This window comes from Strix uralensis, chromosome 1 (assembly GCF_047716275.1).
Source record: "Strix uralensis isolate ZFMK-TIS-50842 chromosome 1, bStrUra1, whole genome shotgun sequence".
NCBI lineage: Eukaryota > Metazoa > Chordata > Aves > Strigiformes > Strigidae > Strix > Strix uralensis.
The window spans coordinates 107413310-107436435 of record NC_133972.1 but is presented as its reverse complement, the minus strand read 5'-3'; the positions used below and the strand labels follow the sequence as shown (position 1 = coordinate 107436435).

The 23126-nt window shown below is 36.8% G+C and overlaps 1 protein-coding gene across 1 annotated transcript in view; it reads left to right on the top strand.

Moving 5' to 3' along the window:
* Positions 1-23126, top strand: part of LOC141946479 (dynein axonemal heavy chain 5-like) — a 166861-nt gene that overhangs the window by 22584 nt on the left and 121151 nt on the right. Inside the window, exons 14-31 of the mRNA XM_074876324.1 lie at positions 651-852; positions 3908-4003; positions 4737-4910; positions 5006-5095; positions 5807-5962; positions 6886-7025; positions 8661-8812; positions 11496-11703; positions 12515-12602; positions 12722-12845; positions 12958-13121; positions 14248-14340; positions 15482-15685; positions 17490-17570; positions 17654-18058; positions 18218-18336; positions 20588-20724; positions 21783-21945. Coding sequence (XP_074732425.1) covers positions 651-852; positions 3908-4003; positions 4737-4910; positions 5006-5095; positions 5807-5962; positions 6886-7025; positions 8661-8812; positions 11496-11703; positions 12515-12602; positions 12722-12845; positions 12958-13121; positions 14248-14340; positions 15482-15685; positions 17490-17570; positions 17654-18058; positions 18218-18336; positions 20588-20724; positions 21783-21945 — 2796 coding nt within the window. The remainder of the gene's footprint in view (positions 1-650; positions 853-3907; positions 4004-4736; positions 4911-5005; positions 5096-5806; positions 5963-6885; positions 7026-8660; positions 8813-11495; positions 11704-12514; positions 12603-12721; positions 12846-12957; positions 13122-14247; positions 14341-15481; positions 15686-17489; positions 17571-17653; positions 18059-18217; positions 18337-20587; positions 20725-21782; positions 21946-23126) is intronic.

Genomic DNA, 23126 nt, shown 5'->3' with positions numbered 1-23126 from the left:
ATTTATAATTGAGAGGTCATTGTATCTGCTGGCTAGCAGAAAAGCTACATACTCAATTAAAATGTAGTAGCATAATCAGAACATGACCTTGAAGAGTTTTTTTTTTTTTCATTCAGGAATAAGCCAGTGATGGGTTTTTGCCAGTCACTTGTTGATTTAGCAGATGTCCAAGGGGACTTCAAGGGAATTTATGCATATGTTAATTTAATACATATGTTTATGTATGGTCTGAAATCCCAACAAATTTAAATCGTGAATATAAGGAAAAGACTCCAGGGGAATTCAGTCAGCTTTGGGCTGGATTGTCTATCACAGTGCCACGGGGAGTTTTACCTGTTTGGCACTTATCTCATGGGGCATTTCTTAGTATTGTACCTTCACAATTTGATCTCCTGCAAATGTCTTATTTAAAAGAGCAACTCCTGTGAAATGTGGTAAAGGCTTTTAATTGGCATATATAAGGATTAAGCATTTTCTGATTTGTATTGATTACTTTAAAATGGGTTTTACTTGATTTGTAATTATTACAGCATAGATTTTTTAATGTGAAATTTGGTAGCAGTTCTGGTAGAATATATGTGGGTTAAATAGAAAATATCTATTACAAATAGATTTGTGTAACAATCCTTCTGTTCCTTTCTTATTGTTAGTGAAAACTATATATTTGGAAAATTTGATACATTCTGTAAACGTTTGGAGAAGATTTCAGATATGAGCAATATTATGGAAAGCCTTTTAGAGCTTCAGCATATAAAAATAGAAGGTATTGAAGAGATCAGTACTCATTACGAGAGCATTGCTACAAACACCAAATCCAAACAGTATGATGTTCTGGATCACAGGAAAAAAGAGGTACACGTATTCAGCACTTGTCTGACAATCACTCCCTTAATTCTGTGATTTTCACTGGAGTTATGCAAAGAAGATTAAATATTATAATAATGCATATAGTATTTTGCTGTAATAATAATACTTTCATATGTTTTAATACAGTTTGAAAGTGTTTGGGTAAATTTGGCTTTTGTTTCAAATGTTTTTGTTAATTTTTGATAAACTATGTTCTGTGTGATAGGTAATGCTACAAAGAACTTTTCCTAAACATGTTTGTTTTGAGATGCATATATTTTGAACTGCAGACTAGAAACTAATTCAGGCAGATCAGTGCATTAAATACAGTTTATCTAGTTGCAAGAGTCACTCAGTGTTACTGAAAATACTTACTGGATTAGTAAAGGCAGGATTATAGCAAAGGTAGCAAAGGCACTTAGATGAACATTTTAGAGGGAGAAGTAAATGATATCACCCGCAGTTCTGAGCAGCGTGGTAGAAACTGAAGTGGCTTTTCAAGTGCTCCAGACTTATGTTTTAATACATTCTGCCATGATGGAATTGGGCTGCTCTTTTTTTTTTTTTTTTTTTTTTTTTTTTTTGAGCTGTAACCTGCTTGCTTTGCAGGATTGATAGCCTCACAAGAGAAGTGCTAGAAATGTTGACTTACTTTTCCTGCCTTCCTTAACTGTAGCTTGCCACTGTCAGGAACTTTCCCTTAAATATTTAACTCTAGAGTACCTTTGCCTTTCTTCTAACTGGCTGATGGCTTCCATTTCTGTAATACTTGCTGTGTGATTCTTTTCTGAAAGAGAACATTTACTGGTAACTGGAATTTGAAAGTGTTTAAAAATTGTGTGACTTTTCTACACCTAAATGGTTTGAGCAATATATATTATGGACTGTTTTTCCAAGCTTGTGAAGTGCTTTCTTCAAGAGGAAGTTTGCATTGAACTCTTTTTGTAGGTCCTCAATCTTTTGGGCTTAAGAAAAATTATTACAGATAAGTACCCAAATAAGTACAGATAAATACCCTACTTCTAGTTAGGAGCTGCCAAATTTGGTAGCCCAGTAGAGGTGAGGCTGTCACGGCTCCATGTCCCTAGGTCCACTGAGCTGTGAGGCTGGGTGTGTAATTTGCAATAGGCATGCATGCACACATACACACAATATATTTATACACAGGTCTGCCCGCACAGCTCAACACAAACTAAAAACACAGAAATCACACAATTATAAACAGTATTAATGGCATCATCCTGTACCTCTCTGGCTGAGCAGGAGGAAAGCCTGTTAGTAGAAAATATATATACATGGATCACTCCAGCAGCTGGTCTTACACACTCAGTCTATCCAACAACTGGCACCTGGATACCCAGGTCTCCCCAGTTCCTGGACCTACAACCCCTGCCAAGATCCACAGCCCCACTCCAGCTGCTGGTACTCAGACCATACACACACACGCACAGACACGTGCACTATGGGTCCCTCCAGTAACTGGTCTTAGGCAATCAGTCTACCCTCTACTTGACCCCTGGATCCCCTTGCTCTTCCAGTTGCTGACACACAGAGACACACACATGTAAACAGTTCTTGTAGTTGGTCCAGACTTATAACCTTATCAGTAGCTAACCTTCAGGCCCTACCGTCTCTCTGGTAGCTGGCTTGGGCCACCAGGTCCCTCTGGTAGCTAGTTCTTAGACTGCTCAGGTCTCTTCAATATCCAGCTCAGACTTATGGCTGCTCCAACACTTGGTTCCCATGCCTCTGTCTTATTTGCTGCCTAGTCTGGTTTAGTATTGTCTAGCCATTACATGTGACATACAGACCCACACAGTATGCACATGCTCCAGTGTCTAGTTGATATGATCCATGGTTCCTACTCTGGTTGCTAATGCTTAGACCTCAATACACTCTAGTCTCCCCAGACCTCAATACACTCCAGTCTCCCCAGTTGCTGAGTCCACAGGTGCACAAGCCCCAGTGACCTATGGTCTCCATAGAATCATGGAATGGTTTGGGTTGGAAGGGTCCTTTAAAGACCATCTAGTCCAATCACCCCTGCCATGGCAGGGACACCTTCCACTAGACCAGGTTGCTCAAAGCCCTGTTCAACCTGGCCTTGAACACTTCTAGGGAGGGGGCAGCCACAGCTTCTCTGGGCAACCTGTGCCAATATCTGACCACCCCCATAGTAAAGAATTTCTTCCTTATTTATGTCTAATCTAAATCTACCTTTTTTTTTTTTTTTTTGGTTTAAAACCCTCACCCCTTGTCCTGTCAATACAGGCCTTGGTAAAAAGTCTCTCCCCATCTTTCATACAAGCTCCCTCCACTCTTGTTGCTGGTACATAGACTCCCATACACTTATGCACACAGAAGAGAGAGACCTTTTTCCAAGGAAAACAACTAGAAATAAGTAAGAAGACAAGACAGACATGCTGATCAGGTGCAGGGCATGGCCAGACAAGTGTACTGACCAGCAGCCTGTTCACATGTGACTGACTCCTTTTATCCCATCATGCCTCTATTTTCCCACACTATTCCTTCCCAAATTACGTTGATCCCTGCCTTTGCTTCTTCCCTAACTCCCATAATTCGTATTGTGCCATCCCAAAATGCTTTTCCCCAGTAAACAGTCCCTTATCTCCTAGGCAATAAACTCCCTTAGTCTGTAAAGTGCTCTAGAGACCCTGCCAGTTTGCTCATCTTGATGGGTTTCATACCTAGACAGTGAGCTGAGCGCCCTCCTGTGGCAGTGCTGGGAGTAGCTGGTGAGTGTGCTGTGTTCTCTCTGATTAGGTTATTAGATTTCCTCTGCCTGTCCTTGTTCCTCTGTGTTCCTTTGTGTTCATGAAGATGAGGCTTTAATCATATAACCTCACACTTCTTATTTTCTGCTTACTTTGCTTAGAGTGTAAATGCCTTTGTTACTGGTGTTGTCCCTGTTCTCTTTAATTCAGTGCTGAACACATGTACTGGGCAGATAAAGCAAATTCCCCCAAAACTTCAGGGAAAGAATTTTCTATGAAATGAAAGCAACAATATAGATGATTTTTTTTCTTTTACCCTTTTCTAGTTTGAAAAAGATTACCTTGAATTTAAGAACCAAATTTCAGCATTGTATGAGTCCATACAAGAATTTGTGGATTCCTGGTTTGAGAGGGCCGTAACTGTAAGTAATTTTACAAATGCCAGCCCCTTGTTCTGGTGCTCAGAAAGGCTGAGTACCCACAGCTCCTACTGAACTTCTTCATTACTGCCAGTGTTCTGTACTGTGCTTGTGGCTGCCTGAGGTAGGAGGACATGAAGCCTGTTACAAGTGTTCTAAAAGTCACTTGCAGAAGTGCTGGAAGATAATGTTCATTGGCACGCCAGTTTTATGTTCCATCTTTCCTTACCAATTTTATAGCCCTATTTTTCTGAAGTTTATTTTCTTTCTTCATCCTGGTGTCCCACATGCTTCCTGTTGCATTTCTAAATTATGGACTGACAGGAGTAATGAAATAATTTCTGCTGTCTGTTACATTAATGTCAGTACTGTTCATTGGTTCAGGCCCTGATCATGATATGAGATGTTAATGAAGCATGAGTAAAAGTGTAGGCATTCTACCACAACTATTTGCAGAAAAAAAGAGTGGCAATTTGAGAATCAGAAGAAAATTAAATATTCCATTATACTGTAGTGGTAGCAGTTTCTTGGTTCATACTATGGTAAATATATTCTATATGGGACAAAATACTGAAGTAAAATTCACTAGCTTGTCTGGATAGACTTTTCTGTGTTTCTTAGAAAACAACTCAAAAACTTACATAAGTCATATTATCAATTAAAAAAACAGTTTATGAACAATGACTTTCTGAACTATTAACATCTTCTGCAGCAAATGCTCCATCCTCTTTTTTAGACTGAACAGATGCTGGGACTTCTGATGAAGCTTGAACAAATAGGAGAAAATCATATTGATCTTAATGAGAAGTATGCCATTGTCCTTCAGCAGTATAGCCAAGACTTAGAGTTTGTTCGAAAACTCTACCAGAAGCAAAAAGAAAATCCGCCTATACCACGTAATATACCACCAGTAAGAATGAAATTAATAAGAAAGAAAAAAGACTTTTCTTCTTGACTGTTTTTAAGTTAATAGAAATATATAACTTCATATCTTCTGTGTTTCAGGTAACAGGGAAGATTATGTGGGCTCAGCAGTTATACAGAAAAATTGACCATCCAATGACATTCCTTAAAAAGAAAACCACACTTCTGAAGGTTGGAAATTAGCAGAGGGAGGATTTCTGCTAAACTTTCAAGCATGTTATTAACAAACACATGATTTATTTTTATACTCCTAAACTCACTTTTCTAGCAACTTGTATTCAAGCTCATCCAACAGGATAGGTGTTAGCTTCAGGATTTGAATTTCTTTTTGCAGCATTATTATTCTGTGGCTGAGGACAGTTACTTCCCTTGAGACATTAAGCTAATGTCTTAGGCTGGTGCTTTTGTCTCTTCTGGGGCTTGACTCATGTTAATCCTGACAGCAGCACTGTTGGCTGTGTACCTAAGCTTAGAGCCTTCTGTCTGCTATGCTCTGTAATGAAGAGGACTGAGAAATTTAACCTCAAACACTAGCCACCTTTTATGAAAGAATATAATTTTTATAGCTTTCTTAATGGGACATCAGTGCCTTTGTATAGGTCATAGTACAGACTTTGTTTTACAGGCAAAACTGGGAGGAAAAATCAGGAAAAGAGTTATGTTTAGAGCAGTTAAATACTCTTAATAACTGAATTCCTAAATATATTTCTATGTTTCTGTGTCTTACCTTATCTCTAAAATAGCATAACTTAAAGCTTTCTATTCGTTTTGTTTTCCTAATGGTGGTGGGGAAAAGCCTAGTAGAGGACATTTCTACTACGTTAATCTCATTGAATTGATTAAATGGTGGGTTTGTTTTTTTTTTTTTTCCTTGAATTGCAGACACTGGAAATGAAAAAGGTTATTAAGAGCTACAATAAAATGGCTGCAGTTCTTTTGGAATTTGAACTTATTTATCATAGAGCCTGGTGCAGGTTTGCTGACCAGGCTAGAAATTCTCTGTGTGCTTTCTTACTTGTCAGACACCCAGAAACTGAGGTAACTATGATTTATTCTTTGTATTACTGTTGCATTGTTTATGGCACTTTGATCATACAATGGATAGACAAGCACAGCACTAAAATAATCTTAATAGGGTTAAAAAATGAACTACTTGAATCGTTGGGTTTTTTTTTTCCTTTTTGTGTATGTTTATGGTACAGACTTATTCATGTCTCTTCTTCATAAGGCTCCTGCCTCATTCAGGGCATAAAAGAGGCAGTGCCCAGCAAATGCATATGTATTATTGACGTATCTACCTCTTTTTAGATATAATTTCATGTTTTATTTTCTATGTTAACCAAAATTTTAGTCAAGGAAGGAATTTTTAATTAGATCATGGTCTTTTATGTAGTGGTCAACATCACTGTGTTAAGTATATTATCATTCATTAATTTCCTTTCAAAACTGCTCTGCTGAGGTAGAAAATCTTATCATTCTTATTTCACAGATTATTTTTTCTGCTGTAGTGCAGAGAAATTATGGTAAAAATATGGGTTTTTTTTAAGATTTAGCATCTTAGTAGCATTTAGTGCCCCAAAAACTGTACAGAGAGCTTCACAACATTTCTTCCTAGTCTACCAATGGAGAAACTGAGATGAAAAGGCAAATTAGCTTCTACAGAGTGTAGCTGCAGAACTGGAATTAAACTTAGGAAGTCACAGGAGCCAAGTGTTTAGGGCACAGTGAAGGAATCACAGGAAATTGAAATCAGTGTAAGATATTGGTTGATTAATACTTTGGAAAATTGAGATATTTGTAGAGAAGGGTGAAGATCTGTGTAGAAATATAGGTATCTGTTTTAAAAATCTTTTCTAGTCATCTACATCTTGTTATATGTTCCAGTTACATCATGCTACATGTAACCACCAAACTACTGCCTTATTTTCTATTTCTTTTCCCCCCTGTACTGCTACATGAAGGAATTATTTGTAAACTTGGACCCAGTGGTCCTGGAAGTACTTTATGAAACAAAATACCTGAAAAAAATGCATTTTGAAGTTCCAGATATTGTCCTTGGCTTGTGTGCAGATGAAGAACAGATTAAAAGACATCAAATGGAGTAAGTGAACATTTTTGGGATTTGATTCTCATCTGCAAGTGGGAATCCCTAGCTTTGAGTCTGTTGCATATGCTTTTGATTTGTTACAATTTTTCTCTTTGATAGAGTTTAATCGAAATTTAATTGTTTTCCCCTGCATTTCCATAATAATACTGGTAATATGCAGTTGTTCCTATCTCCACAAATATCTCACTATTAGAAAACACCTACATGCTTTAGTTTTGTTACTGCAACAGCTGCTCTGTAAGTGGGGCTCCTAGGTACTGCTAAGGCATCTATGCACTATAACATAGGAATTATGGTCCAAAATATTACGGTTAACACCAAAAGCTTTTTTCTTTTACAAAAGCAAGCTGGAATTTACCACTTGATCAAGGCACAACCCAAACATTTGTATAAATAATACATCATCTGAATTATAATTTGCTCTCTTGTGTTGAATATCTGAAATAACTTTTGTTGATTTTAAATAGTTTCTTTCTGCTTCTTGTAACAGTCCAGTTCTGTGCTGGAAGAGTTCTTTTCATTCTCAGGGATGCTGATTATTAATTCTCTAACTCACTAAGCAAGGTTGATAGGTCTTAAAAAAGTTACCCTTTGTGAGGAGTGTTCTTTAGGTAGTTTTCAAATAGAAGTGGAAAAAAAGGGACAAAGTTCAAAGAGTTTCGTAAACACTTGAATTCAACCCCTCCTCCCTTTTTCTATTATTAAAGCTTTCAGTCTTTCACTCTTGTAATACCACATTTTTCATTAATTATCTGTAGAGTGTTTTAGGACAAAATAACCTAAAGTTTCTAATATGCAAGGCAAACTCTATGTGCTACAGTCTGCTAAAAAGCAGCAGCCCCAACTTTTGCCATCCAAGAGAAACAAAAAAGTACAGAAAATGTTTGCAATAAAAAAATAATCCAAACTTACTTTTTACTCTAAAAAAGACTTCAGACTGACTCCCCAAGCAAAGAAGAAATATTCAGAGACTGTAGAATTTTGCTTAAGCAACACTGGAAAAACACTTTTGGGTATATTGCAAATGGGTTATCTCAGTATATGATATGTAACGATGTTTAAATTCAAGGTTTTAATCAGGCACAGAACGCAGCTATTCCCTTTTTTCACGGCAGTTCTTGTAAGGAATTCATTATGTATCTGATTTCTGAGTTGCATTCACTTCTAATTCTTGTTTATTATGTAGCTCCATTTTCATGGAACTATATTGGTAAGTCTTGATTCGGAGTTTGGCCTCTTTTTCTTTGGGATTTGGCATCCTAAGTGGTTTGGATCTAGCTTTTTGTATAAGCAGTGTCATTTCATACCATGTCTTGTGAGATAGGAAGAAGGGAACAAAATGCCATGTTTTCAGTTTCCTGGGGTTTTTTATTGTACTTGATTTTCCTTGGAAGAAAGTTACTCTGAATTGATCACAGTCACTTTACTGGAAATACTTTTTTCCCTGGTCTGTTTCTGCTGTTAGTGGGGAGAAAGAGGCTTAGTTTGAGCTAGGAAGAGCTGGGAAGAGTTTTTATTTTTAACATGGGGTCAGAACTTGCAAATCTTATTAACAGAAAATCTGTCCAAAATCCTGTATGTTTCAAACATCTGAATTAAGCACATTCTTAACATGACCATGTCTTGCAGACTCCAGAATCTATTGATCAATTACAAAAAGTGTCTGAGTGGGATTCCTGTTATGCTGAAACCACTGATGAAACCATTCATAGGACAAGTTGAGGATGCCCTTACTCCAGGCCTGATGCAGCTGTCATGGACTTCTTTGAACATCAATAAATGTATGTAGTAGGAGAAGAAGAGGTAAACTGTTAATGCTGCTAGGTGGTACCAGATATTTCCTTGTCAGTTTTAGGAAGAGCACTCCATCTATGTGAGTTAAAAACATGCCAGATCCCTCCCTCCTAATTATGGAAGTAAGTCAGGCATAAGTAACGTGAAAATGGTGTCCTGCTCTAAACTGTGGTGATCAAGCCAGGGCTGTTTGACAACTATCTTTAAACAGCCCTTATTAAGTCATTTGCTTTACCAGGCATATCCTTTTTCCTGTCCCTGGTGATGCCCCTTTACCACTCTTATGTCCTCCCACATAAACAACCCACCTCTTCGTACTCTTGTGATAAAGTGGAAGCAAAACCACTGTAGAATCACAGTTTCTTGAAATTTGTCAGAATTTCTTAATCCTACTAAGTCTCATTGGTCACTGCATTGAAGTGACTTGGTGAGGAACACAGTGAGAGAATAAGTGCTCAGGTGCTAAAAAAAATGTAAACATAAACACAATATAATAGTTATAGCGCTCTCTCTTTTTTTTTTTTTTTTTTTTTTTTTTTTTTTTTTTTTTAAGAAGGATGCTTTCTGGCTCCTCACTTTTGGAAAATAATGTTGTAAAATGATCTTGCTCACCCCCACCTCTCTCAATTGAGGCATTACAAATTCAGTTGCTGAGAGTACATTGAAGTCACTAAATTAGCTAATTAACAGCTGTGTAACTGAGTAAATGGTTTGTCATGTTTGACTGCTATCCATACTGCTTTATAGATGGGAGAGCCTGCAGAGCCGTGACTTTTGAGCTTTCTTGCAAACTTCCATGAGTAACATTGCATCATATTACGCCTTGTGTTGCAGTTCCATTTTTTAACTGCATGCATTTTCATTTACTGAGCTTAAACTGTTGCATCACACTTTTAAAATTATGATGCATTTTTGCTTCTTTTTCCCCTATCATTATCTCTCTGATCCTTTTCCAACTAAATGGCCACGAAAAAGTTAAGAGTTCTCTTCATGCCCGCTTTCTGGTTTTATTTGTCTGTGAAAAAATGTGTTTGTGGACTGACCTCTTCACTTTAGGTAGATAATGATAGCTCGATTGCTACAAGAATGTGAGGCAAGAGAATGGACGTGGGGTGCTTTAATAATGTCTCTTAGCTTTCCTATAAAAACATCTTCATAACTTATGCTGAACATCCTAAAAGTGACATGTCTAAATTTGGGGTTGAAATTAGTAAGAAATATATATATTTGGAGATTTCTGTCCAAATCCTAAATTTTTCTAAGAAAACTTGTTTTTAATCCTCAATTATGCATTGAGCTTTTTCCACACAACCTGTAAGAAACAACCTTATCCCTATCAAATACAGTATAAAATTGATTAACTATTTTAAAGGTGTCATTTAAATGGACATATATGAAACTAAGACTTTCTTGTTGTAGTTCTGTGAGAAAACAATAGCTCATGCTTGGAAATCAGTTTTCAATGGTGGTAGACTGATGTTAGTCTTTCACTTTTCTTCTTAAATATGAAAAGCAACAAGATGAACAGGAACAGATGCAGCCCAAATCTGGACGTGAAATGGGGCATGGGTTTGTGCAGCTGTTCATTTGTGACTGTGCCATGTGACTCTGACCAGTGCTTAGGGCAGGGCTGGCCACCTGGACGCTTACAAGTTAGCCATTGGTTCAGTGTCTACAAAATAACTCTGACCTGCCAGCGATATGCTGAACTCACTGTGCATGAGCTTAATGTCTTAAGTGCCTTATTTCCATCTCATATGTAGAAGTTTGGGGGCCCATGGTTGCTTTCTAGACTAAAATTCAGGAGAAATGGTGAAAAAAAGGATTTAAGACTACCTAATTTATATATTAAAAAAAAAAGCTGAGTAACTGGTTGGATTATTTGTCTGGTTTAGCCAATGAAAAAGACAAGCTCCATCATTAACTTTCTAATAGGAGTAAATAAGGTTTTCACTTAAAGCATCAGCAGTTGGATACCACTGTCACACTGCTGTGTCTTGGATATCATAATGATTTCTTTCTACATACAGTAAGAAACAGTACTGATGATTCAAATTATACTGTCTGGTAATAACAAAGACAAAGGGTGTCAGGTGACATATTTCTCCTTTTTTGCAATGAAAGTATAAAGGACGGAGAAAGAATTTATCCACTCTATTTGGAAACAGTTGGTTTTGCCTAGTTTAATAAACATATCTGTTGAAGGACTGAATTTATCTCTTTCCAAAGCAAGTTAGATCAAACACATGAAAGAAGAAATCTAGTAGTTTAACCACTATGTAATCTTGGCTGGAGGAATTTTAGCCATTAAATTTATAAATTAATTACTATGATAAAAGTACTGGGGATTAATGTAGCAGGACCAAAATAAATTTGGGGCAGTTTTATCCTTTCTGTTTTCCACTGTATTTTGTTGATCCTTTTCATTACAATGTTCTTTATTACAAAACCAGAAGAGATATTTTGAAGGCTGTTGTACTATTTATATAAAATCATTTAATTTAAAGACTCCAAAGTAGAGTAAGTCCATCACTTTTTGGTTCCAAGCCTTAATTGCATATTTCATTGCACTAAATCATCATTTTATTCTAATACTAGGGGCAGGGGGGAATGAGATTTAAGGGGTCTGTATTTTGCATGATTTGTTTTCATTTTCTTTTCCTTGCTTAGTTATTGAGAATGTTTATAGTACCCTGAGGGAGTTGGACTATGTAGTCAAAGAAGCAGCTGATACCCTGGAATGCAGAATTGAAAGAATTCTGGAGGATATGTCGAACACTGCTCTGATAATTTTGCCAGAAGATGAACCTATAGATGTGCTTTCTTTCCTGGAACAGACAGAAAAACTTGCTATCTCTACTGCTCACAAACTGTCTCAGTAGGTTTATTCATTGCATAGATTTGAAGGCTGTATTTGGGAGGGATTATTTATGTATTACTTTTTTATACATAGAGAGTTTATTTTTAAAATTTTAAGAGAGTACTAGTCTAAAGCAAAATGATAGTCTCAGGATGCAGGGAGAAACTCCCAAGTATTTTGAATACAGCAGATGTAAGATTGCATCTGTAGTGTTTAGCATTTCATATTTTTCTTCTTATGGCATTCTGATCAGTAGCAAGAAAAATGAAGATGGATAAGACTTGAAATCTCATCCCCATATTAATTGCTTGATTCTTTATGCTAGCTAGCTAATGTAAGACTTCCCATTCTCCTGGTGCTTCAAATTTTTTGGCCTGTGCTTATTTTCCAGGTTATAGCAGAACAGTCATTCGGTTCTTCTCCAAAAAGATGTCTATGCTCACTGTGCAAAATAAGAAACCTTCTATTTATTTTTTTGTTTTTATTTTACTAATTCTGATTTCACAGATTATCGCACTGTATCATCATGATAAGCCTGTTTTATTAACTATAGCTGGAAAATAACTTCTTTTTCTTTAATTATGATGAAGTCCAGTTGAATCAGATTTAACATAGTCTGACAAATGGGTTTCTTGATAGTCTGCATATCTTAATGTCTTACATTCTCTGTATACCCAAGCAATAGGAATAAACTGAAAAGTAAAAGGGTATTTCCCTGCACATACAATTCTTCACAGTGCAGTGGGACTGGGGATGTGTACCTGGAAAACAGCAAAGAGTATTCCTTATGTTTGATTCTCTGTGGTTGACTGTAAGGTTGTTTTTGTAGACAGAGTCAGCAAGTGGAATGCTCTGTGTATGAACTGGTAGATATTCTTAAGCACAGGCTGAAAGCATATGCCGACAGAACTCTGGAGGTAAGAAGACCTCTACAGTATAAAAAGTAACTTTTTATAACCTAGTCAGATACTTGATATTTCACTTATGTGCAGGATAATACGGTTATTTTCCTAAGAATTTCCCTTTAACTCTTTAGGATTCATATGCCTGTACACATCTTGACATGAAACAGAAAACACGCTGCCAAAAATGCCTGTCCTGTAGTTACTATAATCTGATGGGACAGCTTTGTCAGAAGAATACTGACTCTTTGGTCAGATGTGAGTCTGTCTTTTTCAGATATTTTTAATTTTTTATTTGCATTTTAAGACTTTTTTTTCCAAACTTACAGCGGTAAAAATATAACCTCACTTAAATATTATATTTATTTAGGCATGAAGATTTCTTTAGAGACCTTAAGACATCGATTGCGTGTTGTTGACTCTAGGTATCAAATGACCAAGTTTGTAGAGACACAAAGGGTTCCTTTGTTCAAAGCTGAAATTCAACTGGCTATTCCAAATGTTGTCTTGCGACCAAGTCTTGAAGATATTCAGGTAACAAAACAATTGCATATCTCAGTCATTTATGGTAAAACATTTATAAATGCATTGTTTAAAAACAACATGTGCAAATTTTATTTGGTATGAGAACTAAGGGAAAAAAAGCTTAAAAGTCACTTGAATTCATGACACCATTGGGTGCTAAGGACATGAAGCTGCTGATCAGGTTTGTTATGCAGGCTAGTAGAAGAAACTTTTTCCTAAAAGCTCAGTAACTCACGTTCACAACCCTCTATTTAGAGGCAAACATTTCAAAGTGAATGCAAAAATAAAAATGAATGCCATTGATACAGCCTGATTTGACTTCCTGGTCCCCTTAAACTCTTTCAGAGTATAAAACTATGTTATCAGTTTAAAATATCATTCATAAATCAGCATTCTGCAGTAGTGAATTGTAAGAAAAATATTGCTAGCCTGAGGCCCTAAACTGTGGGACAATTTGAACGCTTGTTTAAACTTCTAATTCAGCAAAATTCTTACACATGTACTTACAGTCTCCTATGATCTCTGAAGTATTAGCTGTTTATGCTGTTGATTTGTGGACTTTTCATTTATCATTGTCACTGTCAAAATCAGTAGTTGAATTCTTTCTTGGATTTCATTTGCAGCCTTCATGGTGTTGTCAGTAAGAAATCAGACCACAAAGCATAATTTAAAAATACCATAGATAGAAGCTGTATAATAATTTATATAGCTGCCTGTATAGATTATAGTCTATACCATCACAAATTCAGACAAATGTATTCAGGCATTCTGATATGAATGTGAATACCATTATTATTATTAATAAATAACTATGTTTATAAACAGTTTAAGGGAAAGAGTACTATAAGTTGTGAGCCCCAGTGTTTCGTGATTACTGTTCATAAAGCTCTCTTACATTCTCGCTTGAAAAAACATGTAAATGTAGAAGGACTGTGATAAAGCTTTATGGAGTACTCTTTCCCCTTACAAAGTGTGTTTTGGGTGATCCTACTTCATGCTTATTGGAATATTTCCTGTAAAGATAGATGTATAATTTTTTGGTATTGTTTGGAGGATCCCTTTTTTTCTTTTTTTGCCCCCTCTTATTTGTCATAATCTCTCTGTGTGCTCAAGGTGAATGTTTTGCTGTTTTCAGAGTGCTGTAAACAAAACAGTAAATATCATATTATCAATAGCCAAAGATATCCCCCTGTGGAAATTTGCTTACTTACATCATAAACAGCAGCAGGTGAGTATTAAATTTTAATTATTTTAAAATTTTAGTATTTTGGTTAGATTTTCTTAATCTTATAGGAATATGTTCGATACCAGTACTTTGATTTATAATCTGGTGGATCTTCCTGTTAAGTGAAAGTGTAGTTTTTAATCTCTATACCAAGTAATTGAACATAAAAGAAATAAATCTTAAACCTTATGTTTGGTGGGTTTTAATATTAAAATCAAAAGTTGCTCTAATAAAAATCTTTTAAAAATACTGTTCAAGTATGATGATATTGCAGAGTATGTGTGGGAATTGTCCGTGGATACTACTAGCTGAGTATAAATTATCACTCTTCCCAGGCAAAAGCTTTGGTTTATGTTAAACTTTCAGGCTGCATACAGCACCTATAATGCTACAATAAATACAATATAAATATTTTAACTGGTATTAAAATGAGCACTAAAACCTTGTGAAGTCTGAGGTATAGATAGAAACAAAAATTTTTTGAAGTACAAGAAATACACAGTAATGGTAATAAAATGGCCTTGATTCTCTCCTCTGGTAATGACATACAGATCTATGTAGATCTGTGCTGAAAAGTGTCTTTGTAAAAATATCCACCTATTTGGTCGATCTGAGATGAAAAACAGATCAGCTCATTTCAATGAAAAAACCCCATTCAAGTCTGGAAAACAAATAATTAAAAAAACAAATTAGGAGAGAGTGGGTTGAATTCAGTTTCCTCAAGCAGAGTTGTTTGCTTATTTGCAAGCAGCCAAAGCTTCACTGCCTCCAGGACTTTTTTTTGGGCCAAGAACGGGTATAGATTCTAATTCTACATAAAGAAAGCAGGAAGACCTGAGCAGTTGTGTAGGAGCAGGAAACAGCACAATTGTATATGACGCATATTTGACAGATGTCATTCAGAGTTGATTAATATACAGCTCCACATGGCAGTTTTTTATAAAATCAACTTTAACACTAGAACTATAGTTCTGTAAAAATCCAAGCTAATAACAGGGAGTCTCCTTGTGGATGCTTTCTTTGCACTTTCTATCTGTTCTTAGAAGTAATTTGTGGCGTATGTATTATTGGGCATTTCATAATGTTGAAAAAAAAACCCCAAAAACTAATGGACATACATTTTTTCTTGTTTAATTTATGCCAGATTGAACAAGCTGTTGCTGTAGAGCTAGGTGATGAGAGCAAACTCACCAGGATGGTGGCACTGAAACCTTTAGACAAGCAGATCATCGAGCATAAGGATGTAAACAAAGTGGTGATCCAACTAAATACAATTATTTTATCTCTTAAAACTGAAGCATCGGATCTTCTGAACAGCTTTTCTGAATTTTCAGGCATCTGGAACAAGGTTAAATACATATTTGATAAAATGTGTTGCTATATTGTGAAATCTTCTAGATAAACTCTTTTGGGTTGCATAAGGACACTGTGTGCTCAGCAGGAAGCATTGATTTCATGGTAGAATCCATATATCCATAACACCTTCTCTATCTACTCTTGTGTTGACTAGGACTTGTCATTCTTTATGAATTAAACCACTTGAGGAAGAAAGCAGAAGAATAAAAAGGAATGCTTATGCATCTTTCTCACAGCATCTTGTCTGCATAGGTTATAAAAAAGAATAATTTAGCAGAATCTCTGAGAAATTGCAGACTACAAAACTGCTCCTGAATATTAAACTGACTAGTTCTTCTTCAGCAGCCGCTGCTGAAAGCAGCTTTTCTATTTCTTCACAAAAAATTATAAACTAAATCCATTAAATGTTTCCAGTAATCAGGATTCCAAAGCAGAAGAGAATCTGGGCTGATGGAGTTGTCTTCATTAGGAAGTGGTCCAATCACATAAATGGTAAAGCTCTGAGGAGTGTTTTGGCAGAACATATTTCATGAAATAAAACCTTGTATACATTCTGACTAGTGAAATTCAACTTGGTGTGGATGGACAACTGCTGGTCTTACCTATCAAAGGTGCTTTAGACAGGCTGAGAAACAAGCAATCAAAACAAGAGCAATCTTATCTGTGTAACTTCTCACTATTTTTAACTTCCCCTTCCTAAACCAACTCATAGGTGACCACGTTCCCACAGCTGACTCTTTTGCAGTTAGAGTTCAGGCTAAGACAGAACATATTCACCTCTTCATGGCTTCTGGGGTTCCAAATCTTAATTCTTAGTTGCCTCAGTTTTTGGAGCTATTGTTTGAGCTAACCACATGTTGATGATACATTGTTTCACCCAGACAAGGCACAATCAGATTGGAAGATGCAGTAGCATGGTAATGTTTCATTTTTACTAAAATCTTCTAGAATAGTCAATTAATCTGCTCCTTAACCTTAAAACTCCTTAGGAGTTGGCACTGTTTCCCCCTGTCTTTAAAATTTCTGTAGGACCAGTGGGAACTGTCACTAGTAACTCATTATTGGCCAGAGAAGCCTAACAGCTTCTCAGGTCCCTCACAGTGCAGACTATAGATGAATTTCATTGAACTGGGTGAAGATCATTTGTCTGTAATTGCATCGAGAATCTAACACATTTATTGAGCTGGTGACACTGAAGTTCTCCCCTGTGCAGAGACTGGCCTACCTTATGAAAAGGAAAGATGCTCAGTGGTCTGTTGCTGTTAAACAAGCTTCAATAAGCTAAATGTGCCCTCCTTCCTTAGATCTATCTTTCCGTGCAAAACAGTGATTGCTCTAAATGGTCCAGCCATTTGTAGCTAGAAACTGGAGTTAAATATACTGTTTCAGGAAGAGTGAAGATGGCTGAATACAATCACTACTGTTTAAATACCTGTTAGAGAATGTGAACTGCTTTTGAGGGTTTGCAGCCAGAAGGGAGACTGGGAAGGAAATATTTCCAGCAAAGTTTTAGGCATTGTAAATTTTGTAGTAATATTTGGATGGATAAGGGATATCCTGATTTGTGTCCGGTTTTGAGTTACAGATAGATTTCAATTGCTTTAAAGAGTACTGTACAAAGAGTGAGAGTCAGGAAAAGCAGTTCTAGTGAAATAATTTGATCTTAATGCTTCTATTTTTAGCTCTTTTAGAGAGGGATCATTTGTGTTTGTACAGTACATCAGGCAGCTGGGTCCCCCATGTGTTATTGTAATATCAGTGCTAAATAATAATTAAAATAAAGTTCTTTTATATAGGATCCAGAGGAAAAAGTGAGGGATTTTATAGATACTAAACGAACAATGGCTGAATTCCAAACTCAAATCAGATATTTTTCTGTAAGTATTGTATCTTTAATAGAAATGAACTGTTCAGAGAAATTGTAGTGAAATGAAAAGCTGAACACTTGTGTTTATCTTAGCAATTAGAAATGCAAATCAGAGAACTGCCAAATCACTGTGTACTGGAATCAGTGGATATTGCAACAGAGTCATTGAAAATAGCCTTAATTCAGGAATGCCGCTCAAGACAAAGAACATTTGGATTAGCTTTGAATAAAAAGTCTGCTGCAGACATGGATGAAATTTATTCATTCATTGAAAATGTTAGCAAGAGATTAAGCAGACCTATCCATGACCTTGATGATGTACGGGGAGCAATGGAAGCACTAAAGACAATCCGAGAGAATGAGATTAAAATTGACATGACAGTTGGACCTGTAGAAGAATCTTATTCTGTGCTTCATAAATACAATCTGCTCTTTCAAGATGGAAATACAGAAAGAGTTGATGGATTGGCTTATGCCTGGAAGAACCTAAACACACAGGTATCATAGCTGTATTATTTCTCAAATCATATATATAGCAAAGTTATTCTCAACTCTTTTAATGTTTAAATGCTAGAACAAAACTATTTTCTTACTTAAAACTCTGTGCTTTTTTTCATGCCTCTTTTATGCCTGTTTTTCCTTTTTGTCTGCATGTAGGCTCTGCAGGTTGAGGACTTGCTGCTGAAGGTACAGCCAGACATGAAAACAGATTTACTGAGTGATGTTCAAAAATTCCAAATTGATACTGCAGAATTTTGCAAAGATTATGACGAAAAGTAGGTGACCTGTGGTGCAATACAATTATGCTTCACTAGTGATTGTTCAAAAATGGTGATCTAAAGAGCTTCAGAAAATAAACACAGGACAGCATCAGTGTATATATAACAGCTGGTAAAAAAGCCTAATTTCAGAATAATGTATGATGGGCAGATACTCTTACCTTCACAGATTAATTTCCATAATTTCAATGCTGGAGCCAGTGAAATTCCAGAAGAGTTAATAGGTTGGGGAAAATAAATCAAATTTTCAATCCATATCCAAATTGAAAGGTTTTTTTTGGTTCTAAGCTCAACAAAGCACTTAAGCAAATATTTAATATTAAGTATATAAGTAGTGCCTTGGATGTGAGTGGAGATTCCAGTTCTGGGTATTTCTAAGTTCACTAAGTCATACTCAGTCTTACTTCTAAGCTTACTTTGGCTCTTTTTTAATTTAAATTGTGGGGTATGTGTGCTTCATTGGACACTTCTACGTTAGTAACAAAGAAGGAAAGACAGAATTTGGCTTGATGTGGTCTGTTATGATTCTAGGACAATACATGCACAGTGTGTGTTTTTTGGCAATGAAGTTCACATCAGCAGCTGACCCTAGGTGTGCACTGCACACCTATAGCCCATGGGCAGTGTGAAGCAGCTTTATGTACATTCTCCGCAGGCTGCCTTGCAGTTATGAACAGAATTCAGTGCATGCATAGAGCACAAACAAGAATATATACTCTTCTCCTAGGGCAAGTGCTTTTGCACTGGCATTACAAGCAGGGTGGTCCAAATGGTAACTGGGTGCTTGGCTTCAACCTTTGCTTCACCAGGAGTGAAACTTCTGGGAGGCACACCAGCAGTGCATTTGAGTGCAAGCTTCAAGACTCCAGCTATAGACACAAAGGTGAATTTGCGCTTAAAAGGAACCCACTAAAGCATCAGGTTTCTAATGTGGATGCATGCATAGTGCTGCCTGCAGTTCTGCTCTTGGAGTTGGCTGGAGGAATTAATGGAAGCACCCAGTGGCTGCTACCAGTTGTAGGGAGCCTGAGAGAATTCCCCCTCCTGGAGGTTTATCTGCCTGGGCTCAGGGCCAACTTAGAGTTAGTGCCTCTGAGGGCTTCCTCCTTCTTTTGGTGGCAGAGCACTCCCAGGTAGCTCTGTGGGGAGGCCTCAGCAAAGCTGACACTCCTTCCTGTGGGATTTGCTTTAAAGCTGAGGCTTCACTCCCTGGCCTTGGCCTGACCTACAGGTCCAGCTCTGTTGCAGCCGTGCCTGTGCCTGGCCATGGACCCTGCTGAGCTGAATGTGAGTTCCAATGCACAGACTCAGTTCTCATCCTCGTGTTAGAACAGCCTGGTAACCACCAGACTAGACTGGGTCTCATCCCGATTACCTTCACTAGACCTGCTTCTGACCCTGACTTGCTGACTCACCTTCCCTGCTTGACCTAGGTCCTGTGTAATTATGGTGGACTTGTCTAAAGATCTGGACTCTTGTTTTGAACCTGACTATCATCCCCAGGCCTGCCCTGCTCTCCTTGATTGACTACTATGGGACCAAGCTCTGGCTGCCTCTGCTGACCGTGTTACTGCTTTCATCTCCTGGTTCCATTTTCCTTGCCAAGCAGCCAGCCTGCACCACTCTCTGGTGCCCATGTACCTGCATTTTTTTCTAGAAATAACCATGGCACAACAGAATATTACATACTTACAGTTCCCATCCCAAAATATTATGATGCAGCCAAGAAGTGGTATGAGAGCTGCGGATTACACCCAGTCCTCCAGATGAGATGTACTCATTAGGGCAAAATCATATTTTTTTCTGTTATTGTTCTGAGTGCTTCATTATGGTTCTAGTACCAGCTATCACAGTTTTCATCCCTGAATTATATACCTGCTGTCTTTCCCTTTTTAAGACTACAAATGAAAATAATCATTAAAATGTATTTTAGAGAAGAAAAGAAGTGAAAATAACAAAGACAAAACATTTATAGATCTTTTTAGCTGTTTGTAATATGTATGGTAACCCAGATGATTTTTATTATTAGAAATAAAATGGGCTTTCTTTCAGATACTACTCAATATGTAATGTTGGGACACTGAATATACTTGGCATTTTCTCTTTTAGTGTCTTTTGTGAAAATTTCTAGAAAAAACTGATAGAAAATATTAAATACTGTTCAGTAAGTCAGGTCTGAGTTCTATAGTTCTTCCTTGTGAAACCTGTATGGTTGATATTTGCACTGAATTTGTTTTGTTTTTTACAGGGGCCCCAGTGAGGAGAATGTTCCTCCCTGTGAAGCAAGTGACAGATTACAGATCTTTCAAGCCAAATTTGATGAACTATGGAGGAAGTATATCTCTCTTTCTGGTGGGGAAGAATTATTTGGTCTTCCTATCACAGGTAGTTTCTCAGGGGATATGGATACCTGGTCCTAGGCTATTAAATTTTTCTTCTGGATCTTGCTAAATGCATTCAGTGCTGGATTCATTGTACAAAAAATCCTTGCAGTAAATATTTACTGTTTTTCCTATCAAAAGCAGCTGTGTGAAACTGGCTCTCAGTCTGCACATACATAAACATCAGGTGCAAAAATATTGCACTGTTCCGTGTATCTCAGGGTCCAGCTGCTTAGCTCTCTTGCTTTTTTTGTTCAGAGCTAAGCACATCTCCTGTCTGTATTCTTCCGTGTCTAAATTTTGGGAACATGTTGCTGAAGTACTCAAGTTGTCCCTGCTCCAGGTGTATAATGAATTCCCTTGGGCTGTGCAACTGATCTGTAATATCCTTATGGCTCCTAGTCAGACACACTTCAAGTCTGGAAGACCATGGTATGAATTAAAGTTACAGCAGAATGTATGATAAGCACTTTAATTTGTACATACTAAACTCGGCGTATTTTCCTGTCTGAAGACATACACAATAATCATGATATATTTAATTAGGAATTCCCAAAGATATGAGAAACTAAACAAAACATTTCAGTTAAGGAGGTCCATTTTAAATACTTTTATTGTGTAACATATTCTATATTTTTATTTTGAAAGCACACCCCCCATCCCCATCCTCTTCCTCTTAAATAAATAGCACAAATTGAGATGAGGGATATTTTAGTTCTTGTATAAAAGTATAGTGCATTCCTTTGTCATTTCAGCTACTTTTTCAACATTATCTTCCTCACAGGTAGGTACAGTACCTCCCTTATAAGATTACATGTAGTGATATAGAAGAATATTTATAAAAAACTCAGCAATCTAAACAATTAGTGTACATCAATATCTGATGTTCTTATGTAATGTAACTGGAAAAGTTTGTCTTACTAGACACTAGCTAAAAGACCATAAGTCTGATTTCAGACATTTATTAAGTACTAGTTTTAGAAATACATGGATTTTTGTGTTCATGAATATAGTTGTACCTAATTAACATACATAAATTTCTTTTTTTAATATTTGAAACAGAGTATCCCGAACTGCACAAAATTAAACGTGAGCTTTCATTGCTTCAGAAACTTTACAGTCTTTATAATTCAGTTACTTCTAATATTGATGGATACAATGAAATACTTTGGAATGATTTAAATATTGAAAAAATTAACAATGAACTTCTGGATTTTCAAAACAGGTAAGTTATTATTTGTTGAAATGCATAAATTTTTTATTTCTCAGCTTTCTGTGTTAATTATCTTGTGAAAATTGCCCTGAGGAGCAAAAATCTGTTGGTTTATTTCAAGCTCAGGCTTGCTCAAGTGCTCAGCACAGCTGCGCTAGTTGCAGACTGTGGTGCAATATGCAGCTAGCGGGTGACCTTACTTAGTTTGGCATGGGAGTCACTTTAGCCTTGTTGGGGTATACCGACAAGGTAGGTTGTAGCTTATTTAATGAATAATGTGCATAAACCTGTGGCAGGGGGTTGTAAGTATAAATAACCTTCATAGCTGATCTTCGCATATTATCTCCTCTGATAATATGTGATGTAAGCCAAAATTTTGATGTTATTGTCTGTTTCTGTGCATTTGTACAGATGGAAATTGTTTCAACAAAGGTGGGTAGCCACACTAAACTTTGAGGGGTTAGTTATGAGATTTGAGAGGAAGAATGTTTTCCACATTACATGCAAAATAACTATTAGGTGAAACCATGCTTTGCTGAAATCAGAGGAATTCTTCTACTATGTTGGTAATGATGCAGCTTTGGTTTCTCAACAGCCATGGCTGGATCTGTAAGACTTCCCTGACCCAGCTTGTTACTTCTCACAGTGGCAGGGGCTCATGAACCAATAGGATTTGGATTGTTTCCCCTTTGCCAGCTTGCTTTGAATTCTGATTCCTGGCAATGGAGTATGGACAGAATTGATAGAAAAGGGGAATTTTGTTACATGCAAAAGTGGAGAGTCTATATGCAGGTCTTAAGTACGCTGTGCATCCATTCCTTTACAGTAGTTATCTGTACCAGCCTGTGTTTTACTCTTAATGGGAATTACAGAATATGAATAAGAACAAAATTACATGCAAAAGTTTGAAAATAAATGTGCAATATTTTTATCCTGTGTATATGTATTGGAAAAAAAGATGTGAACTGTCTCTCTGTTTTCTTTCTTCTTTTATTATTTCTGTATAAACATTTTCTTCACCTCTTTACACAGCGGCTCACTTTCTCAGTGAGTCTGTCAAGACAAGTTCATACTCAATGTAAAGAGCTTTCTCTTCTGCACAGCTGCTCTTCTGGAACAGCCAGTGTATGTGACTCTTTGCTTCACCAGTAGTTCTGAGCAGTGTTTGATTTTGGATTCTGCAATGTGGCCCG